This window comes from Colossoma macropomum, unplaced genomic scaffold (genome assembly GCF_904425465.1).
Source record: "Colossoma macropomum unplaced genomic scaffold, Colossoma_macropomum, whole genome shotgun sequence".
NCBI classification, from domain to species: Eukaryota; Metazoa; Chordata; class Actinopteri; order Characiformes; family Serrasalmidae; genus Colossoma; species Colossoma macropomum.
In genome coordinates this window covers 3,721,848-3,747,424 of record NW_023494792.1, presented here as the reverse complement: position 1 = coordinate 3,747,424, position 25,577 = coordinate 3,721,848, and the positions used below count along the sequence as shown (strand labels likewise).

General features: G+C 38.5%; 1 protein-coding gene across 1 annotated transcript; it reads left to right on the top strand.

Annotated features, from left to right (window-relative positions):
• Window positions 1–573: 573 nt before the first annotated feature.
• kif3a (kinesin family member 3A) lies at window positions 574–25,577 on the top strand. Its single transcript, XM_036575613.1, has 17 exons — window positions 574–724; window positions 2,742–3,024; window positions 4,243–4,387; window positions 5,737–5,821; window positions 6,167–6,272; window positions 7,390–7,529; window positions 7,632–7,829; window positions 8,063–8,237; window positions 8,954–9,052; window positions 16,747–16,903; window positions 18,401–18,581; window positions 18,883–18,993; window positions 21,919–22,044; window positions 22,252–22,305; window positions 23,766–23,834; window positions 23,941–24,068; window positions 24,837–25,577. The coding sequence occupies exons 1-17, from the start codon at window positions 719–721 to the stop codon at window positions 24,883–24,885; spliced, it is 2,112 nt and encodes a 703-aa protein (XP_036431506.1). The 5' UTR covers window positions 574–718; the 3' UTR covers window positions 24,886–25,577.

The following is a 25,577-nucleotide window of genomic DNA, read 5'->3' as shown; positions in this document are numbered from 1 at the left end:
CCATATATAGTCATACTAATGAGAAAGTCTTCCATAATTATGGCTTAGCATCTCATGATTATCATAATAATGAGAAATCTTCTCATCATCATGACTTAATATCTCATCATTTTGACTTACTTTCTCATATTTATGAGAAAACTTTTATCACTATTATGAGAAAAATTCTCATTATTATGATATATCAAGTCATCATTTTGAGATAGAATCTCAGTATTATGAGATAACACGTCATAATAATGAGATGCTATATCCCAGTTATGAGATACCAAGCCATAATAATAAGATAATTCGTATTATGAGAATGTAAGTCATAATTATGACGTAGTCAGTGATTATTATGAGATACTAAGTCATACTTTTGAGATAGTAAGTCGTAATTGTGCGATCAAATCTCATAATTATGATGTACTAAGTGATAATTATGGAAACCGTTCTCATTATTAAGATGGCTTTATATTTTTTTCCAGTGGCCTCTATAGATTCGCATCCACACGGCCGGAATGATGTTGAGAAATACGCTTATTTATTCATGCCATGTCTCCACATACCTGCACACTGCGCAGCCTCTGTTTATCCCAACCAGACGGTGGCAGTTTGGGGATGGGCATCTGAGCATGGACACTTAACAACGGATGACCTCAGACATATTGTTTACCCTTCAGGAATCCGGACGTTTTCGTCGTCTGTAGACAGACAACATATTAAAGAGTCGAAAATGCCGGTAAGAAACAAAATCGCCTGGTTTTAATCATCTTTACCTTCTCACCGAGCTGCGTTTGCCAAATAGCTGGGCTAGCCTGCTAGCAACATAGCCAGTCCGTTTCGGGTGAAAAACTGGCAAATTAGGTTTAGCGTAGCTATGAAGTTGTGTATTATTGCTTTTAACACCTTTTCTGGTGGTCGGTTTAAACGTCAACACGTCACATTAGTGAAATTGTGGTGGGTAAGGGCGGCTAGCGGCTTCGTTTAGCCGTTAGCTTCCCATTCGCCAGCTTCTTGTTCGAATCTTCCCGTTCCACCTTAAATGATGGCAGCAGTAGCGTCCTGGCCTCAGACTCCAGAATGGAACCGCTGCACCGTTTAAGGTGGAACGGGACAATTCGAACAAGACTCTTTAGCTTGCTAGCGGTTGAGCTAACTTCACCTGAAATAGCGGTCTACATAGCCGGTGCAATCCTAAAGCAGCACTCAGAGGTAACCTACACATCTAATCTGCTATAAACACGAAACAGCAGAGTTAAGTTAATACATTTTTTGTCTTTTGGTTTGCTTTGTTACTGCCAAGCTCAACGACGCTAAGGTGTCGAGCTAATAACTAACTGTCGTGTCCGCTAATATTGCTTAGCAACCGTGTGGATGCTTGTAAGGCCGTGAGTGTAAACACGAAGCTCCTTTAATCCACGAATTGTGCATTAGCTAAATAATACAAATGAGCACAGCGGGAAGTTAGAAATGACCATTATTAGTGATGTCACCCACGTATTAATTCAATTTGATTGATTAATTTTGTTGCTGTCACTGTTCCGTAGCCCTGTGTGTGTAGTTCCTGTTAAAGGGCCCATATCCTGTACACTTAAAGATGGTTCTCAAAGGATTCTTTAGTAAAGGCAGTGGATCTGTTTGGAGCCATGAGTTCTACACAGAACCATTTGATTGCTTAAACGGTTATTTGGCGAAATGGATATTCGATTTGCTAGACAATGTGTTGTATATGATTCTATATAGACTTAAAAGGTTCTACTGTATATAGGCCCAAAAAGGGTTCTGCTGTTGTCACAGGCTTGACATCGTGACACAAGCAGAACGCCTTTAAAAATCTCTCAATATCTTTTAGAAATTGACCTTGTTAATTCGTAGCCATATTAAGCACAATTCCTCATAGCATTTAAAAGGCGAAATTCTTCTTTTACTGGAATCTTTGAAATTTAGTGATTTTTCCTGCCTCTGAACACCTTCTGATGTTTAATCATTTGACTGTGCACCACAGGCGGGGGGAAAAGTGATATTAACCCCTAATGTTAGCGGGTTGTGCCCCTCCTAGCACCTCCCCCTGCTGTACTTCCTTTACTAGCAGGATTTCACCTCCCTCCTCCAGTGCAGGTGCCAGATGTATTGAGAAGGCGAGTAGCCCTCCACAATTGACTATAGATTGGCATCCAGGTATCTGGGTCTGGACTGTATGTTCATTTTGGAACACCCACTTTTCTGAATACAATCAAATCCTAATGGATACAATCATGTGCCACCCATAATTATTTCCTGCCCGAATGTCCTGTTTCTTGTGCTCTCATTTTTGATTTATGTTGACTTAAACAGGCTGTTGTGAATGAGCCCTGTTCTGATTGGCTGCCCTACATTGGCCTTATTCATAAAAACAGAGAAAAAAATGTGCTGTTTTTTGTGACATCACATAAACAGTAAACTTGAAAAGGGCAGTTTTTGCAATTCAGTTTCCATATGTGTATTGTACTATCTGGAGAGTGAATGGTATGTTTTAAAGCTTTAATAATGTTTGCATATTACATCAAACTCTTTTATTTCAAAAAAAGCATGGGGAATAAATTTTACATGATGTGGACTCTTTAGGTTTAATGCATTCTTTGTAACATGACAATTTATTGGTTCTTTTATGTACCACTTGAATTTTCTTCATAATCATTTCACATGATAGTAAACACGATGATGCTGCTTTCTAACTGATAACTACATTTTAACTGTCCCTGATGTCTTTTCTGCAGAGCAACAAGCTTGATAAACCAGAAAAGGCAGAGGTCAGTGATAACGTCAAGGTGGTGGTGCGATGTCGACCCCTCAACCAGAAAGAGAAAATGATGGGACACAAACAGTCTGTCACTGTGGACGAAATGCGAGGAACCATCACTGTGAACAAGCTTGAGACGCCCAACGAGCCACCAAAGACCTTCACGTTCGACACAGTGTTTGGTCCTGACAGCAAACAGCTGGATGTCTACAATCTAACAGCCCGGCCAATTATTGATTCTGTATTAGAGGGATACAATGGTAAGGAATATCTCTGGACAGTTGCAGTCCAGAGCCTCATTTCCCTTTCCTTTTCGTTTCCACAGACACACACACACACACACACATACATACATACATTTTATGTATATATATATATATATATATATATATATATATATATATATATATATATATATATATATATATATATATATGGCACTTTCAAAAATAATGAGCATAGAACAAAAAGGCAAAGCAGAGCGGTGCAACACTACACTTGCTGTGACAAGGCATTTTATGTGTAAGTGTCAGTGTAAGAGTTTAATTTTATGACTGATATAGACTTTCTGGTCTGTTATTTTGTAGGAGTGGCTGTTGCTTTGTGAATATATGGATATCCAAACTTGTCTAATTTTTTTGTGTAGCCTACTTTAGGAATAAGAATAAATAAATAAATTATGTATTGTAAATTGTAAGTGAGTTTTGGACAGAGTGTGCAGCCTGGAACTGCAATGAATGCAGCAATGCACGTAGCTTATTTCACAAACTGCATGTATGTGAAGTGAAATATCTGAAACCAATCTAAGCGCACCCTGTGGTTTACTTTAACCAGCCAGCAGATAGCTCAGATAATTAACCGGCTATGAAGCTCCATCAATAACATTGAGACAAAGGCTTGAAATTAAATTATTTATTGAAGAATTTACTAAATAACTTCAAAACAAAGTAAATAATATTTGACACATATGTCTTCAAATGTCCTCGTTTATGTGGAGCTGTTGTAAGTAGTAGTAAATCCAGTGTGGAGGAATGAAAGTATACCTTAGTCAGCTTGGTGTAAATGTTATATACTGATTCCTGTGAAGGCACTAATGAAAATGAACATTATTGTAATGATAGAAATCAAAGAAAACAAAGACTTCATAAAAGGAAAAAAGCATTATATTACTAAAGATATGTTGTGCTCAGCAGAAAGCAGAAATACATTTGATTCTGATTCATATCTTTAAAAAACGTAAAAAAAATCAGTGCAAGTCTTTGGGGCACACTTACTTCCGCAGTATATGGGCCGCAGGAGCGGAGGCTTCAGCAGTGCACTCTTTGTCAGCGCTCTGTATGGTTGTTACTGAGCTAAACATCTTAAAATGTGGGTCATTCTACACTGCACTTGATATTTACTTACAGTTTTATACTGCAGTTGAATTATATGACAAAAATGCTACCATTGCAAATAACATGTGTTGTATTTCTTTCCAGGAACCATATTTGCCTATGGTCAAACAGGCACTGGGAAGACCTTCACCATGGAGGGAGTGAGGGCGGTACCTGAGCTCCGAGGCATCATACCAAATTCTTTTGCTCACATCTTTGGCCACATCGCTAAAGCAGAGGGAGACACTAGGTGAGCACACAGTCTCTTAATTGTAGGGTGTGAAGGACAGGCCTTCTCTTGTTTGTTCTACCATTCATGTCTAAAGTGAATGCAGTATGTGTATTAGACAACATGTGCTCAACTTAAAGCCCACAGTGGTGGTGCCATTCACGTATTTGTTGAATCCAATGAAAAAATATTCATTTGAATGCAGAGAACGTTCATTCAAATGTTTAAAGCCTCTGCTGCTGCTGTGTTTCAGGCCAAATAGTTACTAATATTGTCACAAAACATGACTACCCAATGGAGGGAAGAGCATGCCATAGCTGACCATAAACAAACAAAACAATGAACTGTTTTGGCTTTAGTGCCAACTGTATGGGGTTTTTATGAACTATGGGGTTGTTGAAAACGTCCGTTAGGTTTTAGCGGCTCAGTCGTTTTGAATAAGGCGATGTGTTTACTTTATAAGCTGAATAACACTAATGAGCATAAATACGATCTCAAGTGAGGTAACTGAACTCCAGATAACATTTTAGACAGGCCAACGCTCTGAATGTGGACGCTTCTTAGTGTAGTAAATACACACATTTATATACACACACACAATCGCCTGGTAATTATAAGGTAGTCACCCTTGCTAATTGCAGACTTTTACTTTCACTGCAATCAGTGTCTTTGTGCTTTCATCGCAGCCACTGTCACTGACATGGGGAGTTTATGGTGAAGACATTCTGAAAGATACATCAGAATAGGTCTGTTTACCTTTTCTAATGACCGTCTCAGGAGTCACGAGCCCCAAGCTGATAATCACTGGTTTAACCACAATGTGCTTGCTAATTCATGCTCAGCGCCCCCTTGTTGGTTTAGCAGACATGATTTTTTTTCTTAGAAATCTGGCGTTTACTGCAGTTATGTATCTCCGTAGTTATTTTCTTTGCAAAATAATGTTTTTAAAATTGTCTGCAGTAAAATATTTGACAAACAAGGGGAAATTTTGAATTTGTTTTCTGATCCCGTCCAGCGGTTGTAGCCTTCATGTGCCCAGCTTAATAGCATAAGGGGGGAACTTAACTAATGGGTGGAACTGGCCACAACTAAACTAGGGAGAAAAGAGTATTATAGTTCCTAAAGGTTATTTATGGACACAGTTATAGCACACAAAACGTAACGGTTTGTCACCTTCATATCAGATATTGCTGATATGTGCAGTACTAGCTCTAAAATGATGTTCTTAAAAGGTCACAAATTCATCATTTTTTCTTTTCACATCCTTTCTTCTTTTCCCTCCACTCAAAATAAACCTGGGTGTGCCCCTTACCAACACAGGAAACAGAGATATGCAGTTTTAACACAGAATATGGCCTTTTTCATTTCAGGTTTTTGGTTAGAGTTTCTTACTTGGAAATCTACAATGAGGAAGTGAGGGACTTGTTGGGGAAAGACCAGATGCAGAGGCTGGAGGTGAGAAACAGACAGATTTTGCAATATAGTTTTTGACCATGCAGATTCAGTTTGTTTAAGCTTAAGCATTTCTTCAGCAATCATCCTACCCTATATTTTCAGCTTGTCATCAGATAAAGGGACTGCTTCCAAGAAATGATCAAGTGATTATTAACTAATATCTGTGGTAACCATTTACCAAAAATAGCTAGATGAACTGATAAAATACTTGGGGAGTCAGCTGTTTCTTGCAGGCTTTTGACTTATCTACTTCTTACATCCTCTTCTTATCCTTATATGTTTATGTCATGTATTTGATTCTTATACTTTAACCATTGCATGTGTTTTATACATTTTTAAAAATAGGTGAAAGAGAGGCCAGACGTGGGAGTCTACATCAAAGATCTTTCTGGCTATGTTGTGAACAATGCAGATGACATGGATAGAATTATGACTCTTGGCCACAAAAACCGTAAGCTTATATTAGCATTTGTATGAGCTGAAGAGTTTATCTTTCTAATCATTCTTGTTATAAATACTGTTTGAATCTAGATGTTAGATAAGAATTTTTGAAGAAGGTGTCGTATTATTTGTCTCAGGGAAATGAAATATTTTCAAACATTGGATCCAAGTGTTGGATTGATGTTCCCTTTAAATGTAATTATTTAGATATGCAGCAAATTTTCATATGCTATAGAAATCACTACATAACAACATGTATTTTACTGAGCATGCATATAATGAAATTAGTTGAACTTGACCATCTTAATGATGATTTTCCATTACTAAAACTGAATTTCTAAAACTGATCTTTTTTTCTAAATAGTCTTTCTGGGATACCCAGAAGAGATATTCTGGGATTCAAAACCAAAAAAATCACATAAATAAGTCTGGAAATATACATGGGCATGTCTGTAACATTGTTTGCGTAGAAGAAGAAATTTCAGTGTAAATATCGGTGTAATTCAATAATTAAGAGTCAGTGGTTGTGATGCAAACAGTCATTCAGAGTGGTTTGATGTGAAATGATTAATTGTAGAAAAACTGACTTGGATTTCTTTACAGTTGTGATGATAGGAACCAGAGGTTACACTGTCTACAATGCAGATATTGCTTATATTTTTATATCTTTAGTATCCATAACAACCACTGAACCTATACACGTGTTTTGATTTTTTATAATCTAATGTAAATATTTATTTGGGCACTATTTCATCTTACATCAACCTGCATGTACCTGTCCACTATGAATGCATTTTAAAATATGTTTTATGCCCAAAGCTTATCTCAAAATTATAGTAGAACAATGTCTCAGGCTTCAGGCTTTTATAACCATTTCATTTAGTAACCGTCTTTGAGGAAGCTTTTAGAGACATTAAAAGTGTTGGATGTCTGGTTCCTATCCCCACCATTATGAACAGTTCTGACTTGGCAAATTTCTCTAGAATGACTATTTACATCTTAACCATTTAATTACACAAAAGATGTGATAAACCATATGGTATAGAACATGCAGGTTTTCAGCTGTCAGCTTTTAATGACTTGGCAAAATTTCATCTGGACATGCCCGGTTCTTCTTTTGATTGCAGGTTCTGTAGGTGCGACCAATATGAATGAGCACAGCTCCCGTTCTCATGCCATATTCACCATCACTATCGAGTGCAGTGAGAAGGGCGTTGATGGAAACCAGCACGTGCGCATGGGCAAACTGCACCTGGTGGATCTCGCGGTGAGTAGTCCAAGGCCTGGAGCAGAGCACTAATAATGGTGATGTTTTTGTTTTTGTTTCAGTTGAACTGAAGTGAGATGATGTATTTTTGCTGCTGCTCAGGGATCTGAGAGGCAGGGGAAGACGGGTGCCACTGGACAACGTCTTAAAGAGGCCACAAAGATCAACCTGTCCCTGTCCACCCTGGGAAATGTCATCTCGGCTTTAGTGGATGGGAAGAGCACACACGTGCCCTACAGGAACTCCAAACTCACCCGCCTGCTGCAAGACTCTCTGGGAGGAAACTCTAAAACCATGATGGTACAGACAAGCAAAGAACTCAGACTTTCAGTGGTTTGGCTTGCTGACAGTGACACATCTAATTAATCTAGCTTATAGGCACAAAATCTTTTATGGTTCCTTTTTTTCAAGCATCTCTGCTGCTTTTCATTTTGATCACTTTGCCACAAAATACATGGCATTACTTATTAAACAGGAGTGTGCTATTGTGTGGAGTCCTGGCTATGTTATTTTAGTTATTGCTTCTCTTTCAGTGTGCGAACATTGGGCCCGCCGACTACAACTATGATGAGACCATTAGCACCTTGCGCTATGCTAACCGTGCAAAGAACATCAAGAATAAGGCCAGAATCAACGAAGACCCCAAAGATGCACTATTACGCCAGTTTCAGAAGGAAATTGAAGAGCTCAAGAGAAAGCTGGAAGAAGGTACATTAAAGTTACATACAGTACTGTGCAAACACCTTGAGAGGTGGTCTCAGTTCGGTTTGTTTTTGGGGCCGTTTAGAGGGGTCTGAGTATGTTTGGCCTGTTCACATATGCAAAAGAAACCATGACTCGGTGGTCTCAGTCCACTTCAGATGCTGAAACGGTCCAAGTGTGAAAATGCCCTAAGAAATATTTGCATATTGAATAGGAATATGTGTATGCTCATTATGAGCGTTTGCAAACATACAGTTTATTGAACATTTTATTGGACAAAAATCAACATCACAAGTAACATTTGGGGCAAAGAATGGAGTAAATGATAAATCATGATACTTATAGGCATTTTCATGATGCACAATACATATTATATTTACTTTTCTTGAAGTTGGGAGGGTTAGAACAGAAAAAAATGCTCCATTAGTGCCATATTTTAAAAATACTATAATTTCACATACTACACTAAAGCCAGTTAAACAGGGCTAAGTATGTTGTCTCTTTTAATGAAACTTAATTCTTTAAGTACTTAACATATCCACAGTATGCTGAGACAAGAGTATTGTGACATAATTTTTGACAGTAATGAAAAATATTATCTCTCCCTCGCCACCCCACCCCCATCCAGGACCCAACAAGATTTCTTAGTGCTGACCTAGGAGCAGCATTACAATGCTACATCTGTATTACCTATATAGCTCTATATTTGGTGCTTTCTGCAGGAGAGGAAATCTCAGGGTCAGATGGCAGCGGATCGGAAGAGATGGATGAAGGGGAGGATGAGGCTGGAAATGGTGGAGAGAGGCCCAGAAAACGACGAGGTTAGAGTCTAACCATCCTTTCCTCCTAAGAAGCACACAGTATCAGCTGGTTTCCTGGTACTGTTCAATTCTGAGTCAATAATGCAGTCTGTGGTCAACAGCTGTCTTCAGGTAAAATTTCACATGCACACCTACTCAGCCCAAACCAGTGAAGTGACACTGCAGGGGGATTTCTGACATAGTTTTATTGTCTTTCCCCTTATAAGATTGATTTGATGGGATGAGCATTCATTGTTGCACCAATGCAATGTCTAGTTTTCTTTCCATCACTGCATTAGCATCCTTTTTATACTAGCGAAAGTTGTTTTCAGTTGTTTGTTGCAGAGGAACTTTATTGAAGGTAGTACAACCAGCATTCTAGCTATCAAATTAATAGGTATATAATAGGGTTGTCAATTCAAAAATAAAAATAATAAATCTTAATTACTTTCACAGCTTTTTCACATAAAAAAAAACTGCATTTTTTAATAGCTATTAGAGTGGACAAAATGAGCTTCTTCAGAATGTCTATCACCTATAATTGATAATTCAACTGGAGCTTCGCATGAAAGCAGGGTGAGCATGTAAGTAAGGTTTACTCTGTTTCCAGTTTTCATCATCAGCGACCAGCGAGATCGGCAGTGGCTGCTGCTCATACTGCTGTAGCTTTCCACTTTGCTTTGTTGATTTATCCACAGTTCTCCCACAAACACTGTCCAGTGTAATCGGCTGAATCAGCATTCTTTAGTGCTAATGTCACTGATGTTAATGGTATAGTGTTGTTTTTTTTATTTGTAAATAATGCTTTGGACATAGTTTGGAGATCAGCAAATTTACAGCATTGCAGTAGATAGAAATAACTTAACAAGAGAGCCATAATTGAAAGCGGTCATTTAGATGCTGTATTTGAACGAGAGGTCTACAGTTCTAAAGTTAAAATGTCCAAGTCGACGCGAGTAAGTTAAGCGTGAGTCCGATTCAAGTCACAAGTCAGTTAAGCACGAGTCTGAGTTGGGCCATGAGTCAGTTAACTGTGAGTCTGAGTCGTGAGACAGTTAAGTGCAAATCTAAGTTGCGAGTTAGTGGAGCACAAGTATGAGTTAAGCTACGAGTCATTTAAGTCTGAGTTGAGTCACAGGTCAGTTAAGCGCAAGTACGAGTCAAGTCACAAGTCACCTTAGTGTGAGACTGATTTGTGAGTTAGGTAAACACAAGTCAGAGTTGAATCGTGATGCGAGTCAGTTAAATGCAAGTCCAAGTTGAGTTGTGAGTCAGTTAAGTGCGCATCCTGAGTCAAGTAGTGAGGCAGGGCAACGTGTCTCGAGTATGAGTCGTCGACTCTCGAGTTTCCGTCTCTAAGGATTTCATACTAAATTTTTTGAATATCTTAAAATACTAATTTGTGAATCATGCAACAACTTTAGGACGTGATGTTAAAGAGCTGCTTTAAGCTTGTAGTTGTACAAGGCCACCGTGCACCTAGAACTGGATCTGTGTCAGGCAAAGGTCTAAGGAATGTAATGATGCAACGTCTTGGCTTAGAAGCACATATTTCAAAAATAAAACCCCAAAATTATTTTAAAACCTGTGAATGCTGAAAAACGTTTTGTGTGAAAATGTTGACCTATTCTGTGAGGTCTGTGCAAAGGTATTCTGCATCAAACAAGTGAAGCTTAATAATTAAGAGCTAAGGTTAAAATGCTTATTGAGAAGACTTATTAATGCAGTTTGTGTCAGTTACGTAAGTAAGGAAGTAAGTAAATTGCCCACTCTGTAGATGTTGTGGCTTTGATTTGCTAATATTTCCCTTTGCTGACCGAGATCAAAAAGAGATAATGTCTCTGCATCAGGAACCCAAGTGTCTGATGCTCTACCACTGAAACTGCTGTGCGTCAGTGTAATTCAGAGACTAGGCCACATCCTTTAGCCATAAACGGTGTGCTTTCCCCAGGTCCTAGCTCTGTTCTGTGCTCTTTCGCTCTTTCTTTCTCTCTTTGTATTTCTCTCTGCCCTTGCTGTGCCTTGTGCCACGACTTTTGCAGCTTCTCTTTCTCTCTGTGTTGCAGACAGTGGCAGCAGCAGTAGTACAGGTTCTGCCTGCCCTGTAGCTCAGCGCTCTGAGGGGAAAACTCAGACTAGTGAGTGGGATCAGTGTTCCAGTAACCAGCAGTCCCACGTCCCCCTCTCACCAAGACTTAACAGCCCCAGTCTCACCCATCTCTGCCCCAGTCACTTCCAGCAATCCTAAAAACCTCCTCACCTCCCCTCCACAATGACCCTAAGCAGCCTTTTAAAGAAGCTGTCTGAGTGCACACATCAGAGTCACACCATGACCACATTGTGACCTCACAAAAAGGTGTTGTGCATACACGGTCCCTTCAGGGTGAAAAGAGAACCGCAAGCAGGAAGAAGCATTCAGTGATCCTTTCCTTCAAGGGTAACATGTCCTCCACTGTTCTCAGTCCAGCATTGTTTCCTAACCCATTTGACATTTAATGCCTATAATTTTAACTAGGGCTCGCCTAAATAGCATTTTACAGGCTTTGAATACTCGTATTTCCAAATGAGTATCTAAATACTCGGTTTCAAAACCACCCTTAAAAACGATATCATTTACGTTTCAAAATCAACTGTGATTTAAATATGTTTGTTACCGCAGTTCAGAGTATGTCCTGTAGACAGTAACTATGCATCAGTAATGTATACATTATTATAGTGCAAATGAACTGAAAGGACTGCATTCAAGTGGTACTCTGATAAGGATCACTGAACTTACAATTTTTAGATGATTCATGAGTCTTGTCATGCTTTTGTGGTATACCAACCTCTTATCTCAAATTTTACACTGAGCATTTTTTTTTTTACTGACTAAGTCTGAGGCATCTTAGCTTTTTTAGCTCTGATTGTCTTGTGGAAAACAGTGCAGTTAGTTAAAGGCATCATAAATTCATGCCAGACGTCCACGTCACCTCAGAGTGCAACAAATTGCATTCTTGAGGTGACGTTAAATTTGTTTGGCTGAGCTGTTCTAAAATACTCTGTAAACACACGATGACTGCCTCACAACTGAATTCTGTAATAATGTGCCAAGTCACTAAAACCTGTGCTGTGAATGGACTGTTAAGCTGCTCACATGGGCCATCGAGTGTATTGATAGAGTAAGAATCTTATTTTGTTTAAGTTAAGGTACAACTAGACTAAAAGAACAGGCTAAACAGGCTAAAAGATAGATAGCGTTAGCTGACAGGCTAAACCACTCCTCCATTTGTATTCAGTGTAAGGCTTTAAACTGAAGTATTTAGTGAATGATTCTTTATAGAGCTGCAACATAAATAGTAAAGAATAATAGCTGAACGTCGTACACGCTTAAAATGTTTTGACAGGTCTGTCTTAGGTCGTATTTAACCGAGTGCAGGAAAACAAATGTATGATACCGCTAGCTTGATGCTAGCACAACACAGGCAGTAACACAAGTGCTAGTGGAAATGACAAAGTTAATGAAATGACTGCAGTATACAAGTCTTCTCCTCATTCAGTTGTCTACAGTTGGTTGGCAACAATAATATTCTAAATAAAGTACATTTGATGATGGTAGAATTGTGTATTATTGCTATTATTAATTATAGCTTTAATTATTTAAATTATTTATTGCAAACTTGTTGCCATTTTATAAAATTATTAACCCACTTGAAGCCGTACGTTACAGTAATTTTACCACAGGAAAAGGGATTTTAGGAACACTCTATTAAGAACGTGATAAAATCACAGTTACACACGGCTCTGGTGTATTATTGCTTTATTAATATTTTCTGTATATGTAACAATCACTGTTCTATGTAAAGGTCTTTGCTGATGATTATAGCTTAGGCTACTGTTTTTGTATATACAAATAGTAAAAAAAATAAATAAATTACTGAAGTAATTAATGAATGCTCTAGAATTCAGATTGTTCAGGCCAGTCGTAATTTTAACCTTATAGAGTAGCCTGACCACTCCATACAAAAATAAAAAAAAAAGAAAATTCATCTTTTACACTTAAATTTACAACACTTAAAAGTTCAGTTCAAGGTTAGATGTCATGATTTTTAGTGTTATTAGATTTACCTGACGTAACCATATGCTTAAATAAGTTATCAGCTAGGCCTGTCACAGTCATAAAATTCTAGCTGACAATTATCATAAATAATTTCAAATATTTTTTTTTCATTGTATTCAGCTATGAAACTACAAGCCTACAGTGGGCAAATTGGCTGATTACTTACACTACACAGACAAATGTATTGGGACACACCTCTTACTTATTGAGTTCAGGTGTTTTAGCCACACCCATTGCTAACAGGTGTAAAAATTAAGCACATAGCTTTGCAGTCTCAATAGACAAACACTGGCAATAGAATGGGTCATGTTGAGCTCCATGGCTTGAAATGTGGCACTGTGATAAGATGACACCTCTGCCACAAGTCAGTTTGGGAAATTTCTGTCCTGCTCGATCTGCCTCTGTCAACTGTAAGTGCTATTATTGTGAAATGGAAGCATCTAGGAGCAACAGCTCAGCCACAAAGCGGTAGATCATGCAAACTCACAGAGTGGGGCCGGTGAGTGCTGAAGCGCACAGTACCTGTCCTCTGTTGAATCACTCAATAAAAAAAGGTCCAAGAAAAAACATGTTCCCCCTGGACTCTGGAGAAGTGGAAACGCGAATGATGCATCACACTTCTCTATCTGGCAGTCTGATGGACAAGTCTGGGTTTGGTGAATGCCAGGAAAACGTTACCTGCCTGACTGAATTGTGCCGACTGTAAAGTTTGGTGGAGGAGGGATAATACTGTGGGGTTGTTTTTCAGGGGCTGGCCTAGGACCCTTAGTTCCAGTAATGGGAAATCTTAATGCTTCAGCTGACCAAGACATTTTGGACAATTCTATGCTTCCAACTTTGTGGGAACTTTGTTGGGGACTGAGCCATAGTGCACAAAGCATGTCTATAAAGGCATGGCTGGGTGAAAGGGCATGGCTCTTGTTGAAGAACTTGACTGGCTCACACAGAGCTCTGAACTCAACCCCATCAAACACCTTCAGGATGAACTAGAACAGAGATTGCGAGCCAGGCCCTCTCGTCCAACATCAATGTCTGATCTCACAAATGCTCTTCTGCATAAATGGGCAAAAATTCCCAAAGACACTCTCCTAAGTTTTGTAGAAAGCTTTCCAGAGGAGTGGAAGCTGTTATAGCTACAAAGAGGGAACAACTCCATATTAATGCCTATAGATTTAGAATGGGATGTCATAAAAGCCCATGGGTGTAATGTGTAGGTGTCCCACTACTTTTGTCCACATAGTGTACTCGAAGATCAGGCGTTGTCCAGTCTTATCTGCAGAGGACCGGTGTGGCTGCAGGTTATCGCTCCAACAAAGCAGGAGATTATCCGATGAAATGTTTGAAAACTAAGACCAACTGAGTAAACAAGTGGAGTCAGGTGTGCTCCAGCTTGTTTGGGGTGGCCACAGTGGCCCTTTGCTGATAAGATTGAACACCCCTGTTGTAGATGCTCAGTAGCTCACAACTGACCAAAGATGCAGCTTGAGCTAAAATAAAAAAAACAAAAAAAACAACCAGTACTCACCACTGCCCTCTAGTGGTGGTATAGTACCAGTCAGAAGTTTTATTTTCATAAGACCCATGAATCACACATCAATAACTCATCGATCAGTGCATTTTCTGCATTTTTATGAACATGTATTTGACTCAATCTAACAGATGAAAACACATTCATTTCCGTTTAGTTGAATTCACGTTTTGTTTGTTGCGATGTAAACATCTGACTTACATATAACTCACAACTGTGGAAAATATGTGCGATCTGGGGCCGGATTCACGAAAGTGGCTTAAGAAGGTAAATTTTCTTAAACGTGTTTTTTTTCTTAACTTCATTCTTAAGAAAAAAGTTACATGAAATTGTTATTCTTCGAGGAGCTTCTTAAGAATAATCTTATTTTCTTAACTGTTTTCTTTGGGAATAATTCTAAGAACCAGTGGTATTCTTGAAAATATTGTGTGCTTAAGTGTTTTCTTAACCTTTCGATGGCCTTACTTGTCTTAGGCTGTAAGAGTTGACAAGGTCAGCATCTAAATTTATCACGGACACTGCCTCTGCTACTCCTGCCCATCCTTTATCCATTTTTCAATGATGATTTTTTCCCTGTGGCTGTTTCTTCCATCACCTCTAGTTCTTGTTTGCTGAAATTTTTTGCTAAAATTTTTTAAACACTTGGTTTGATGTTTTTCCTCCATTTTGTTCCTCTGAGTGGACCAAACTAAATAACTGAAATAACAATTACTACAAATTCAAAAGGTATCTTGCTTTGTTTATGGTACGTGGTAAAATGCAGTATAAGAAAATAATTAAGATTATCTTAAGAAACATATTTGAGAACTTAAGTTTTATTTTGAGAATCGCATTTAAGAACATTCTTGCAAACTTCTTAGTGTTTGTCTTAAGAACCTTTGCAAGTTTTTTCTCAAGCAAGCTTCCGTGAATATGGCCTCAGGTCGTGTAGTAACTGTGACGGGCAAACCCCAGCTTCTACATAAGTGACGTAACAAAGCCTGTTTACATTTCCCCAGCGCGGTGGGTATTGTTCACTGATTCACCTTGACGTATGCTTGCTCTACAGTTTTTGATTGCATGCCAAAATTCCACTAAGCTGAGTAATGGAAAAAAAAAATCTTTCAGTTTTCCACTTTATCAGCAAATATATAGAACATGTACCCCTGTAACATCTTGCATGGACAGTGGGCAGTTTAAGGACTGGATGAATTTGATCCTGAGACCTCAATGAAAAATTCTAAACGGACGACGCTCTAAATTTAGGTCGCATGCTGGCGTCCAGACAGGATGTGTCCAAATATGGTTTCACGTCTCTGAGGCAGTAACAGCCCTCTGATTAATTGTGTTCTAATCATGTTTTCCATGTTGCCTTTCATATTTACTCTTTCTGTCTGACTCTCCTTTCTTCTGTCTGCACTTGCCTTTCCTGCCGACTTAGTCAGTCTGTGTTTGTGTTGGTGGGGGTCAGATATATGTCTCTGAATCAGCATCCCCCCCACACAGCTTTTAAAGACCACTTTGTAACAATATGATGTGTCCTTCTGTTTTTTTTTTTCCTCCACCGATGCAATGTGACGACCGTCTGAATTGCTTATCTCCTTATATTCAAGATCAAAGAGGTTGGTGTAATAGTCTTTTCAGCAGCCCAGCCTCCTTTCCCCTTTTAGCTGAATGCTCTGTAAATGTGATCTCTCCTAAGTCAAACTTCTGCTAAGTCATGCACCAAAGTAAGTAGATGTACATATTGCCCATTTTTGCAATGTTCAAAGTCAGTACTACAAATGGTTCTTCAAAGGCTTTCTGAGGAACAGAGTCTGTAGAAATAAATAGAAATGATGTTTATTGTTTTTTTGGTAAATGCATTCTAACATGCAACGTATTTTATGGGAACTTCTGTTTTCCAATCAGAGAAAAATGACAAAACAGTGTTTCCATTATGAAGAAGCAGGATTTTCTTCTTGTAGGCCAAGTCAATATCCTTAAGGTCACATTAACAGTGCAAGATAGACTTTTAGTTATAGACTGAAGGGTTTTTAGAACAATACTGATGTCAGATTTTGCCTTTGACACTGATTATGACTGGTACCATGCTGAATTGATCATCAACAGGGAAGAAGAAAGTATCACCAGACAAGATGGTGGAGATGCAGGCGAAGATCGAAGAGGAACGCAAGGCCCTGGAGGCTAAGCTGGACATGGAGGAGGAGGAGCGAAATAAAGCACGGGCTGAGCTGGAGAAAAGAGAAAAAGATCTACTCAAAGCGCAGTGAGTCAGGGAAACTTTCATTACTACATCCCCCCCTCTCCTTCAGTGACCTTAGTCTACAGTGCTTGTGGTTTAACATTCTGGCAAATGACACAGTCATTACGAAGTAGTGTTTTTAGAGGAACTGTCCCACATCACAGTCATTTTAGTCTTAACACGCATGTAGTGTATTTATAATTAATATGTAATTTATAGATGGGAAAATAGTAACTAGTAACTGAAAAACAGGTTTATATAATGAAACCAAACCGTTAGACATTATTGCAGTCACTTACAGTACTGTGCAAAAGTCAGAGACCACACTTCATTTATTTAATTTCAGTCAATATGGCCTTAAGTACAAATTATTATTAAACTGTATGAGAATCCAGCCATCCAGGACTGAAGCTGCCGTAAACCCTTTTTTTGCTGTGGCCAGTCCATTGTTCTGAGAATACCAGTAACTTTTTTGCTCATAAATTCATATTTGTCTTCTCAGCAGTGTGCTTACGGTTATTATTCTGCGGTACAATGAATTTCTTAGTTATTAAAATTTGCTTCTACTTATCAGCATTCATGATGCCTTCAGTCAAACACAAATCTACTTTAGACGTTGTTTATATTGTTTGACTGATGGTTGTAGGCATAGTTTGAAGAGTCATTCATTGCTTCAGCAGCGTACATACTGCCTTCTCTTGCTTTCAGAAATCTTATGTTTAGACTCAGCAGCCCATAAAACCTTACACCGCATGTGAGATGTCCAGTTATAGTGTTATTGTGCTTTTCTTCTTTTTTGTCCTTTTTTCAGCCTTGTCTTTCTTTACAGCCACACATGCTTTCGGACCTATAGCGTTGAGTTGTGGATTTTTTTTTTTGCAGATATGAAGCAAGAGTGGAGCTTGATTTTTCTCCAGTCTCTCAAAGATGAAATCTTTCAGTACCGTTTATCTGATGGTGACAGTTTTGTAGGACTGTCAGGCAAAGTTGTAAGAGGTTGTTTTTTTTCTGTTAGGAGTAAAAAAAATGTTTTAACTCCAGTTTTGGAAACTCTTTTGTCGCTGCTTTTGTTATGTCTTTATTTTTTATTTTCATTTATTTTTTTATTGTTGTGTGACATTCCCCTTCCTTAAGCAGTTTAATTATCTTGTATTTGATCTCCTCAGAAATATCTACTTTAGCCATTTTAGATGCTCATTAGAGAGAAATTTGCGAAGCAGTTAAGGCATGTTTGGGTAGTTGCTTGTGTGATTGTTGGTGCCTGTTTGAACAAGAACATAATGACATTGAGAGTTTAGGGAGCAGCTTTTGTTGGGAGAACAAATCAGTGGCTTTAAGATTGAAAAGATGGAAGAGTTTACTATTATTATCTTTGTGTTGGAGACTTTTATGTAAATTTCTCTGTAAATATAAGTTTCCTGCTTTTTGTCTCTGACACGTCTGTAAATGAAGGTGAATTATAAATCCATGCTTTGGCTTTGCTTTGTTGGCATTACTTTAACAGTCTCTGTTGTTTCTCAGACAAGAACACCACTTACTGCTTGAGAAGCTGTCTGCTCTAGAGAAGAAGGTTATCGTTGGTGGAGTTGACTTGCTGGCCAAGGCAGAAGAGCAGGAGAAGCTTCTAGAAGAGTCCAACAATGAGCTGGAGGAGCGACGGAAGAGGGCCGAGCAGCTCCGTAAAGAACTGGAAGAGAAGGAGGTAGCCATTCTTTCTTTGCTCCATTTTATTTTCAAACACTACAGGAGCCTTAAGTACTAGGTGATGAAATTATGGCAGGTCAGCAATATCAGTTTATGTTTCAGAGTTGTTTAGGTCAGTGGTTCTCAACCTCAGCCCCCCCAAGTGGTCCACGTTTTCGCTCCATCCCAACTCACAACACATGATATAAGCAAAACTGTCTGGGGGACCCTAAAGACTGATGTGAGAACCACTGGTTTAGGCCGTGTAAAGCTTAACTCCAAGTCTGCTGTTTTTGCATTTCCTCTGTTTCCAAAAATAGCAAGAGCGTTTGGATATTGAGGAGAAGTACACCAGTTTGCAGGAAGAGGCTCAAGGCAAAACCAAGAAATTAAAGAAGGTCTGGACCATGCTGATGGCAGCAAAGTCAGAGGTACGCTGGAATGACACCATGGCTTGCTTCTCTGTCAGCGCTTATGGTCTTGCATAGGTTTCAGCAGTGACGTGTGGCATGGGTGTGTCGTTGTTGATGATGATAATATACAGGAATTACTGATTAATTGTTAGAAGTTCTTTAATTAATATCAGTCAGTATTTACACTGCTGTTTAAAGGTGTAGAATCAGTATTTTCAATAAAATAAAAGCAATTTGATGGAAGTACATGTAAAAAAGGATTCTGTTATGATGCTACTAGTCTGTACTGATTCAAACCAGTTTTGTGAGATGCTATAAAAATTGAGAAATTGTAGATGTGTGATGAACAGAGCTGTAGATGTTTCTGTAGATAATAACTTGAAAGCTGTAGATGATAATGAATTTATAATAAAGTAAACATCCCGAATCGCCTGCATTTAAAAAGCGCTGATCAAATATTGTGGCAGATGACTTATCAAGATATTATTATAGATAGATGGTTACACTGTATTACTTATCATTTTTTGCAACTTCTTGGTCACATCCAGTAACTTGCTGAATAAGGCATCTTAAAATTAATTTTAGTGTCTAGCTTATAGTATTTATATTACTATTTAAGAGGGTTATTAAAATAAAATTTGCCTGGAAAAACAGACTAACATAACTGAAGGGCAACAGTGGCTACTTTTAAATGAGAAAATAAGAAATAAACATTGTCCATAGAAGTAAATATTTCTGTATTTCTATAGGGTTAAATAAATTATATAAATCAAAACAAATAAAAAAAAACAATGATGAAGACTGTTCTTAATGAGCATTTCATGCTTTTGCACTGTCAGGGAATGGACATGCACTCTGGTGGACTTTTCATGTTGAGCTTTGGGTTTATTTTATTTGTCCTCAGAGCTGGATTTTGTTAGTACGTTTTTAGTGTGATCATTTTGTATTGATTGTTAACACTTCCACTTTCGACCAGTGCCACGGACTCTGAACAGATGTAGATGAAGACACTTTTTTGAACTTGATACGGAAAGAAAAATGCTTTGCATTCGTTTTTAAACACTGTTTTTGTCCTCACTCTCTTTTTTTTTTCTTAGTTTTTAGCAAACCATGTTGTCACTTCACTGCTCAGACCAGAAACAGTAAATAAAATCAAAATCTTCAAGTGCTCTGTTCAGTCCACTGAAATACTTTGTTGGGTCCATATCTGGACCATTGTCTGCCAGTTTACGACCCCTGCTGGGTAAGATATTACCCGAATAAAATAGCAGCACTTGATAGTTGTCATAATTGTAATTGAATGGCAAATGAACAGCAGTGTACATCATAACACTTGTCTCCACTGCTCTTTTGATATTAAACAATGTTTTTTTCTTACAAAGGAATTCATACTTTGTTCAGAAATTTGCTCTTTGCAGTTGTTTTACATTACATGATATCTGATCTTCAGCGTTTGACTGGGATCTATTTATTCTTTTGATACATTCATGCTGAGTTTGTCAAAAGAGGAATGCAGATAACACTGTATTGCCTTATCATTTATCTGACCTTTAAATGGTGAGAGAATTGTTTCTTGTGTTGACAGCATACTGTTGGATCATGCTGAGTAGTACTGTTGTAATGACAGTGTTTCTCACAGGAATTTGTGAGACCATGGTGGGTGGACCTTGCTCGGACTCTATACATGCTGTATATTTGAAAATGGCATCAAACTGGTTTGAGATTGAGAACAAAATTAAGAGGTTAGATCTATGAAGAACTTTGTGCTCTAAACAGTTTTGTGCTTTAATATTTATAAACACACTGCTTGTATGGATGTATGAACAGTGATGACGCAGCAAAAAAGTCAGACCCACAAAGCATGGTAAACAGTTTAACAGTTCACAAATGGTCAAAACAACAACAACAAAAAAACACTAAAGCATGCATAGCATAGCATAGCATACATAACATACGTAACCTTGAAAAAGTAGCGGTAACTTTGACTTAGTAGTTAACATTACAAATAACCTAACATTACATGAAGTGCCAACTTGCCCTTTTAGAGGCTGAAAATAGTTACATTGTCAGAGCATGTGCTGCCCTGTATGTATGCTGCCACACTGACCGCAACAAAGACCTTAACAAAGAATCACATCTCAGAACTCACTGAAGTATCACCGTAGTGGTTAGAGCATGCAGTCGTGATTTATAGGATGAAAATACGCTACTGGATCCTTTAGCAGCACTGACTTTTCTGAGTCAGAAACAGCAAATTGAACAGTATATTGTTTTAAAACGAGGCGATGAGAGTCGGAAACGCTGATGTTACTGTTCCTAACTAAGCTAACGTAAGATTATTGTTGATTATCAGTGATAACTTCTGCACTGACATTGGCTGTCTTACGTTGATATTGGTAAGATTGTGTATGGACGGGTGGATAACTGCAGTGGACACTGTACAGTTAAACCTTCGTGTCTCGGATGTAGCCAGGTAACAAGACGGTTCAGTGCATGTGAGTGTGAGCATGCCCACGTACAGCGAAGGAGGGAAGGGGGGCAACGGGGCAAAACATAGTGGGCCTCATTCACCAATATCTTGTCAAGTTTCTTCTTAAATTTCTTTCTGAGAAAGGTCCTAAGAAGAAGTCTACATCACATTCATGATGTGTTTCTTCTTAAGAACAGTTGGTGAATGAGGCCCATTGTTATTTGTTATTATGAGAAATGCAAAGATATTTGTGCTTCATTATGAAACTGTTGCAAGACAAATTGGACTGTGGCAGGCTGCCATGGTCTATGTAATTAATGGGAATCAATGATTTATAATATACTGTTGTGTATTTGACATAAAATAAAGCAAGCAAACTAAAGCACATTTTGAGCTGTACTCTTGGGGCCCTGTGGCAGCTTTAGTGAGGATGCCTGCTGTGCAGAGGTGAAGGATCATCTCTTCTGTTGCAGATGGCAGACCTGCAACAGGAGCATCACAGAGAGATTGAGGGCCTATTGGAGAACATCCGCCAGCTCAGCAGAGAGCTCCGTCTGCAGATGCTCATCATCGATAACTTTATCCCTCAGGAATACCAGGTGTGTATGCATTTGAGCCCTTTGTGTTAGAGGTCTGATGTTTTAGAGTATTTTTATAATATAAGAATTACACACTTACATAGCAAATTTCGGTCTGTTAGTGGCTCTGTCTGTGCAATTTAATTGATTGATTATATTAATCGATTGTCTATAAAATACATTTAATACTGACTTAAAAGTGTAATCAGTTTAACCTTTGTCCTCTAGGAAATGATTGAGAATTATGTACACTGGAATGAAGACATCGGCGAGTGGCAGCTGGTGAGTCTAAACATTGTTTTACTGTATATGGCTGAATCCAGCCTTGCTATATAATATATTACCACAATAGAAATTTAGGCTTTATTGTGTTTTTCTTGGGACTTTGAAATGACTAAAAGATTGAATCGCTACTAATCACGTTAGTTTGTTGTAGTTAATCATGATTAATCACATTAGTTTTATTTGACCCTAAAGAAGTTTTTTTTATTTCTATTAAAACTATATTTTGTTATGGCTCATGAGTGGACAAAATAAGCTTCATCAGAAAGTTTTGCAATCTTTAGTAATTTACTTCAGGTTTGAACATAAAATCGCATGAATGCAGGGTGAACATGAAGATAAGGTCAACGCAGTTTAGTTTTCATTACCAGCTTCTAGTGAGAGCAACTGTGGCTGCATGATCCAACTCTTCTGTGGTTACAGCCCTTTCTCTCTCTGTCTCATACCATTATATTATGTCTTGTTTCAAGGGAACTGTAGCTTTCTAGTTTGCTATGTGTGTATATATATATATATATATAAGGTTAGCGCTCTAAAACACTTAGGAATTCAGTCTCGACAACCTCATACTTTTGACTATCACAGAGAAACTGGTGAGTTTCACTGACATGCAGCGGTACTAACCACAAATCACTGCAGTCACATGCGGGCAGGTTCTTTTTCCTGAGCATTTACTTGTTAAACAAAAGTGTTTTCCATCGGACTCATATAAAACTGTGCAAGGAGCGCATTCATAACAGTGGTAAAAATATTGGTTACATGAATGGCTTTACAATTTTTTTTGTGTGAAAATATTTTTATTAAGTATTTTCAGTACAACAACAGATGATACAACAAACAACTGTATTGTCAAAGTATTAAAACCTGAAACAAACGGACATACACAAAGACACACAGGTAATTAAAATAAATTCAGTTGTTAAGTCCTGTCCCAGACTTCTTTTTTTTGTGTTTATTTTTAACAGTCAACCACAGTATTAGCTTTTGCTCAATTGAATCTGGCCGTGGCCTGTTTCAGTACCATGGCATCTATAACACAGAGCATGGTGCCACAGTGGGTACTGCTGTCACCTCACAGCAAGAAGGGACTGGGTTCGGTTTCCCGGCTGGGCGACCGTGTGTCTTCCCTGTGTCTGAGTGGGTTTCCTCTGGGTGCTCCGGTTTCCTCCCACAGTCCAAAGACATGCTATTAGGCCAATTGGAGATGCTAAATTGCCCCTAGGTGTGAACATATATGTCTATCTGTCTGTCTGCCTTGCAATGGACTGGCCACCTGTCCAGGGTGTGTTCTGCCTTCCACCCAGTGACTGCTGGGATAGTCTCCAGCATCCCACTGCAACCCAGAAGGATAAGTGGTTTAGACAATGTGTGTGTGTTTGTGTGTTTGTGTGTGTGTGTGTGTGTGTGTGTTTTATCAAATGTCTGTCTAAATCTGAGAAATATGTGCTTGTTTTCCTCAGAAATGCGTGGCCTACACCGGCAACAACATGAGAAAACAAACTCCACTGCCAGACAAGAAAGAAAAGGATGTAAGCATCACTTGGCATTATGTTATAATCCTCCAATGAACTCCTTTAAATGTGTCACACAAGATCAGTTTTACTCAGTGTTTCTTCTGTCCTGTGTTTGGTTCAGCCGTTTGAGGTGGACCTCTCTCACGTGTACCTTGCCTACACGGAGGAGAGCATGCGCCAATCTCTGATGAAGCTGGAGAGGCCCAGGACCTCGAAGGGTAGCAAGTCCAGGCCTAAGACTGGTCGCAGGTCAGTTATCACTGTTTAGCTGCTGTGTTTATTCCATAACAAAGGGCACGGTTTAGTGATAATGACACGTCTTCTTTTGGAAACCAACACTAGTTGACCGTAATACTATGAATAATCTTAGACTTGTCAGGTTTACTGCCAGCAGAGAATTCTGAGAGAGAATCCTTCCTTTTCTCCAAACAAAGCACAGCAGCAGTTCACAGTCATTACTGGGCCTATCACAGATATAGCAGTTCGTTTTTATGGGCCTTTTAGAACTAAGATAGTGGTACCGAAACATGAAAAGGGAGCCGTGAGCAGTGAAGGTTTAGTTTTTACATATTTGGCCTTCTTTCTTCAGTAGCTTGTAAACAGTGGACAAGAAACGTTAACATGTAAATTGGCGTTGTTAGAAACCAAAGCAGTCAGCTGTGTTCATTTTTTTTTTTTATTTGAAATTGAAGTAGAACATGTTGATTTGTGAGTGGCAATCATCAGGGTCCAAGCACAGTGCACCTTAGGGGATTTTTAGAATGGGCTCCATTTATAATAAATGTGGGGTCTTAGTTATCTCCGTATGGTAAGAGATCATTTTGAAATGTTCATGTTAAAAATCACTAAAATAGTCTCCTGGGAATGAAGCCACCAGACCTGCTGCAGGGGTTTCAGTGTGTAAACTTGTCACATTTTCACTGTATTTACTTCGGAGTTGGATTTGTTTTATAGATATTTGAAATTTAACATGTACTCAAGTAATTTACTAATTTGATATTTGCTCAATTTTTATAGGAAGCGTTCATCCAGGCCAGATACGGTGATTGATTCCCTTCTGCAGTGAGCTTCTTCTCTGTCTCTGACTACGATTTAGGCCGGTCCTTTGTGAGTTTTGAATGAATTAATATTAATTGTGTAAAGATGTAAGCATACTTAAATGACCAAGCAAATTAAAACTAAAGAAGAACACAAAATAACTGTACATATGCAGGAATAATGCTGTTATCTGCTTTGCTCTTGCTTAAAAAAAACACTAATTAATTTCAGGATGTCATTTCACAAGAGAGCAATTTCATTTTTCTTCTCACAGAGCGAACAAAAACACAACAAAAACTGTTACTGGGTCTTTGGTTTTTACGTGGTTGTTGGTGCAGTGTAGGACGCCCAAAAGTCTCAGGGGCAGGATATTACTAGTTTGATGCTCTAATTGATTAGCTTGTCATCTCCTGCAAGCTGCTTTAGATATGAATCATGCTTGATGCTTATTCCATTAGCAGTTTACAATTACATTTTAGTCTTTTACTCTGTACTTAATGTGTGCTACTAACCTGATTTTGTGGGGTTGGGGTTTTGGCTGGAGACCCTGCATGCTCTTTTACCCGCCCAATGTAGTGCCATTTAACACTAGCTAACTGTTTTTGCTACCACATGCACACTGTATTCAAAACAATGTGACTTTTATTTTACACCAGAATGTTTACATTTACTGTGCTGTACACTGTATACTCCTTAATTTATTAAATTATTTACAAGTGA

Bases quoted from the DNA above. Each gene is read 5' to 3' on its own strand.
- kif3a (XM_036575613.1), top strand. The intron at 22,045-22,251 runs GTGTGTATGCAT...TTTGTCCTCTAG, and splicing joins TTATCCCTCAGGAATACCAG to GAAATGATTGAGAATTATGT. The intron at 24,069-24,836 runs GTCAGTTATCAC...CAATTTTTATAG, and splicing joins AGGCCTAAGACTGGTCGCAG to GAAGCGTTCATCCAGGCCAG.